Below are 5000 nucleotides of genomic sequence, written 5' to 3'. Positions count from 1 at the left end.
TGAGCTCGGGTTTAAGGACATGCAGGTAAAATCCTAGACTCTCTCACACACTCTCTCACTCACACACTCTCACTCACTCTCTCTCTCTCTCTCTCTCTCTCTCTCTCTCTCTCTCTCTGCTCCTTTACACAAACCATTTCAACATGTCACATCTCTCTATCTCACTGTCTCATGTGCGCGCTCTCTCTCTCTCTCTCTCTCTCTGTCTCTCTCTGTGTGTCTCTCTCTCTCCCTCTGTCTCTCTCTCTCTCTCTCTCTCTCTCCCTCTGTGTGTGTCTCTCTCTCTCCCTCTGTCTGTCTCTCTCTCTCTCTCTGTCTCTCTCTCTGTCTCTGTGTGTGTGTGTCTCTGTCTCTCTCTGTGTGTCTCTCTGTCTCTCCCTCTGTCTGTCTCTCTCTGTCTCTCTCTTTCTCTCTCTCTCTCTGTGTGTGTGTGTGTGTGTCTCTCTCTCTCTCTGTCTCTCTCTGTGTGTCTCTCCCTCTGTCTGTCTGTCTCTCTCTCTCTCTGTGTGTGTGTGTGTGTGTGTGTGTGTCTGTCTCTCTCTCTCTCTCTCTCTCTCTCTCTCTCTCTCTCTATCTGCGTGTGTGTGCTAGATGGTGTTTGTGTCTCTGGGCGCTCCTCGGAGGGAGAGGAAGGGAGAGGGCGTACAGCTCCCAGCCTCCTGCTTGCCTCCTCCTCAGAAGGAACACATCCCCATGCTGCTGCTCCTGCAGGAGCCGCACATCACCACACTGTTCGACCTGCTGGAGATGCTCGCCTGCTTCAAAGCTCCCGGTCCCGAGCGATCCGAGCGCACGCAACACACCACTCAGGTAACGGAAACACACACACACACACACACACACACAATAACTGCATGGTCACTGTCTACGCTCCCTACGTGTAGGGTACATCATATACGTTTCCGTCCTTCCTATCAGAACGCAAATGAATGTATTGGCACCCCGGCTTCATTAAAGCCACTGAAACACCATGGTACAGATGGTTCTGAATTGGGATTAGTAACTCTTTCTGGTGTGTGTTTTGTCTGTGCCTGGTGTTTAGAGTGTACGCTGTGAGGATCTGCACCTGCATGCGGAGAATCTCTCTCGGCGCGTGTGGGAGCTGCTCATGCTCCTGCCTACGTGTCCCAACATGCTCCAGGCCTTTCAGAACATCTCAGACGACACGGTCAGTCACGTGACCCGTTACACTGCTACGTCGGATGTCTTGTTTAAGATTCCCTGATGGGGGGTGTGTGTGTGTGTGTGTGTCTGTGTTTTAGGGATCTGATGGCCTTTGCTGGAAGGATCTATTGAGGATAAAGTCACCTCATAAGCTGCTGTATGCTCTGGAAATCATTGAAGCTCTGGGAAAACCCAACCGCAGAATACACAGGGAGTCTACGGTATGTACACACACACACACACACACACACACACACACACACACACACACACACACACACACAGGCAAAACATGTTATAATCTGGAAATTATAGTGTATGAATAACGTGTGTGTGTGTGTGTGTGTGTGTTTCACAGGGTAGTTACAGTGACCTGTACCCAGACTCAGATGACTCGAGTGAGGACCAGATTGAAAACAGCAAAAACTCATGGAGCTGCAAGGTCTCTCTCTCTCTCTCTCTCTCTCTCTCTCTCTCTCTCTCTCTCTCTCTCTCTCTCTCCATCTCTCTCTGTGTCTGTCTTTTTCTCTCACACACAAACTTCTAGATTTCAGATTATCACAGCTGCCCATAAAATCTGTGACCATGAACATTCAAGAGGGTGTTTTCTCTCTGTGTGTGTGTGTGTGTGTGTGTGTGTGTGTGTGTGTGTGTGTGTGTGTGTGTGTTTTACTTTCCAACATTGTAGTTTGTGGCATCTGGAGGACTTCAGTTGCTGCTGGAGATTTTTAACTCTGCAATCCTCGAGCCTAAGGAGCAAGAGTCATGGACTGTGGTGAGACAGATGGACGGACACACACACACACACACACACACACACACACACACACACACACACGGGCACACAGACATACGGTCTCCAGAATATTTTTGAAAACCAAGACAGTTGCTAATTTTGATTTCTCTCTCTTTCTTTTTGTTTCTTTCGTTCGTTCTCTCCCCGTCTCTCTACACCCCCCCCTCCCCCCCAGTGGTTGTTGGACTGCTTGGCGTGTCTGCTGAAGCTGATATGCCAGTTTGCGGTGGACCCTGCTGATCTGGACCTGGCCTACCACGACGTCTTCGCCTGGTCTGGCCTCACAGACACGCAGCGCAAAAGGGCGTGGCCCGGGAAGTCCCGCAAGAGCACCGGGGAGCATGGGAAAGGCCTGCACATACCACGGCTTACCGAAGTATGACAGCGTGACATGGACCCGACCTTTTATCATTTCATAACATCATAGATCATATTATAATGTTTACTTCCATCGACGATTTTAGCTAACGTGTGTGTGTGTGTGTGTGTGTGTGTGTGTGTGTGTTTAGGTGTTCCTCAGTCTCGTCCAAGGTACCAACATGATCCAGCGACTAATCAATGTGGCCTATACCTACGACAACCTGGCACACAGGTAACACACACACACACACACACACACACACACAGAGAGTGAGGGGACGTGCTCAGTCCCATACGTGCTTAAATCAGTAAATAAATGTTTGTCTGTTTGCCAAAAAAAAAAAATCGTACAACGCAGCGGACATCATTTCCTTTTCCTGTTTCTCAGAGTGTTGAAAGCGCAGTCGGACCACCGATCTCGTCATGAAGGTGAGAACGTTTTCAGCGCTTCCCCATGACAACACTCCAGAGGTTTCGCTCAACACCGGAGTCTTGTACTGACCGCTGTACAGTTTTTAAAAATATATATTGAGTAATTACTAAAGTGTTGCATTATGACCTGTATTCGCATAACAAATCTGATTGGCTCCTGTGTTGTATGGTGCAGTAACACTTGCAGCTGGCGCGTGATCAATAATAACGATGCGCTGAGGGGTTTATCAGGAACGTGTGTTACTGTATGCAGTGTGTGATGTAGTCATGTTTTACAGTAGTGAAGATGGGGTTTTAGAGATGTACTCCGGGTCACCACCACGTCTGTTTACTGAGTTACTAAGTGTGTAATGACTGTGTGTGTGTGTGTGTGTGTGTGTGTGTGTGTGTGTGTGTTAGTTACCCACTACTCGATGTGGTTGTTGGTGAGTTGGGCGCATTGCTGCTCCATGGTGAAGTCCAGCCTCGCTGACAGTGACCATCTACACGACTGGCTGAAAAAACTCACCCTGCTCATTCCAGAGGTACAGCAACCGTATGAGAGAGAGACACACACCTGCATAGAGAGAGAGAGAGACACACCCACATAGAGAGAGAGAGACACACACACCCACATAGAGAGAGAGAGACACCCACATAGAGGGAGACACACCCACATAGAGAGAGAGAGAGAGAGACACACCCACATAGAGAGAGAGAGACACCCACATAGAGAGAGAGAAAGAGAGACACACCCACATAGAGAGAGAGAGAGACACACACACCCACATAGAGAGAGAGAAAGAGAGAGAGACACACCCACATAGAGAGAGAGAGAGAGAGAGAGACACACCCACATGGAGAGAGAGAGAGAGAGACACACCCACATGGAGAGAGAGAGAGACACACCCACATGGAGAGAGAGAGAGAGACACACCCACATGGAGAGAGAGAGAGAGACACACCCACATGGAGAGAGAGAGCGCGAGACACACCCACCCACAGAGAGAGATAGAGAGACCCGCCCACAGAGAGCGGGAGAGAGACGCCCACAGAGAGAGAGATGTATAGAGAGATGTATAGATGTGATTCCCAACCCACTGTTTGTTTGCACTTTATTAAACCATCTGCATTGCATCCAACTCAGAAAGAGACTTGGTTTAAGCACTCATTTTATTCATACTATAAATTACCCTCTCTGCCTTTCTCTCTCTCTCTCTCTCTCCCTCTCTGCCTTTCTCTCTCTCTCTCTCTCTCTCTCTCTCCCTCTCTGCCTTTCTCTCTCTCTCTCTCTCTCTCTCTCTCTCCCTCTCTGCCTTTCTCTCTCTCTCTCTCTCTCTCTCTCTCTCTCTCTCTCTGCCTTTCTCTCTCTTTGTCTCTCTCTCTCTCTCTCTCCCTCTCTGCCTTTCTCTCTATTTCTCTCACTCTCTCTCTCTCTCTCTCCCTCTCTGCCTTTCTCTATATTTCTCACTCTCTCTCTCTCTCTCTCTCTCTCTCTCTCTCTCTCTCTCTCTCTCTCCCTCTCTGCCTTTCTCTCTATTTCTCTCTCTCTCTCTCTCTGCCTTTCTCTCTCTCTCTCTCTTTCTCTCTCTCTCTCTCTTTCTCTCTCTCTCTCTCTCTCTCTCTCTCTCTCTCTCTCTCTCCAGACGGCAGTTCGTCATGAGGCGTGTAATGGACTGTATAAACTGTCCCTGTCGGGGCTGGAAGGAGGAGAGTCTATTAACAGATCCTTTCTGTTGTTGGCTGCTTCAACGCTGCTTAAATTCCTACCAGATGCACAGGCTCTTAAACCACTTCGAGTGAGTCTCCCCTCACACACGCACTCACTCACTCACTCACTCACTCACACAAACACACACACAAACACATACACAGTCGCTTAAAGGTATCTGTTATAACGTGACCGCTAGTGACCAGTATGTAGGGTTGAACTGCCCTGGTAACTCTATTCCTTGGGGCTGTGACGTGGGTTAGGGTGATGTGTTGGGGTCGGAGGAGAGGGTACAGTTGCCGATGGTTGTGTGTGTGTGTGTGTGTGTGTGTGCGCGCGCGCAGGTGGAAGAGTATGAGGAGGAGGCCGTGTTGCGCTCTGGCTGTAAGGAATATTTCTGGCTGCTGTGTAAGCTCATCGATAACATCCACGTTAAAGATGCGAGTCAGACCACGCTGCTGGACCTGGACGCTCTCGCCCGACACCTTGCAGACTGCATACGCAGGTATCTTTCTGTCTCCTGTCTGGTTCTGCTTCGCACTTTTTAGCTGTCAGTCT

The 5000-nt window shown here is 49.3% G+C and overlaps 1 protein-coding gene across 2 annotated transcripts in view; it reads left to right on the top strand.

The window, feature by feature from the left end:
• usp34 (ubiquitin specific peptidase 34) overlaps window positions 1-5000 on the top strand; it is a 58380-nt gene that overhangs the window by 29173 nt on the left and 24207 nt on the right. For both annotated transcript variants that reach the window (XM_053616043.1, XM_053616044.1), the window contains 12 exons: window positions 1-25; window positions 592-810; window positions 1043-1168; window positions 1263-1385; window positions 1523-1606; window positions 1853-1939; window positions 2136-2336; window positions 2470-2552; window positions 2709-2749; window positions 3152-3276; window positions 4378-4530; window positions 4787-4947. The exon at window positions 1-25 is cut by the window's left edge and continues 76 nt beyond it. In XM_053616043.1, the coding sequence (XP_053472018.1) occupies window positions 1-25; window positions 592-810; window positions 1043-1168; window positions 1263-1385; window positions 1523-1606; window positions 1853-1939; window positions 2136-2336; window positions 2470-2552; window positions 2709-2749; window positions 3152-3276; window positions 4378-4530; window positions 4787-4947 (1428 nt within the window). The remainder of the gene's footprint in view (window positions 26-591; window positions 811-1042; window positions 1169-1262; window positions 1386-1522; window positions 1607-1852; window positions 1940-2135; window positions 2337-2469; window positions 2553-2708; window positions 2750-3151; window positions 3277-4377; window positions 4531-4786; window positions 4948-5000) is intronic.

Source organism: Ictalurus furcatus, chromosome 26 (assembly GCF_023375685.1).
Source record: "Ictalurus furcatus strain D&B chromosome 26, Billie_1.0, whole genome shotgun sequence".
NCBI lineage: Eukaryota > Metazoa > Chordata > Actinopteri > Siluriformes > Ictaluridae > Ictalurus > Ictalurus furcatus.
Note: the sequence above shows the minus strand (reverse complement) of the source record. Positions and strands in the feature narration are given on the sequence as shown.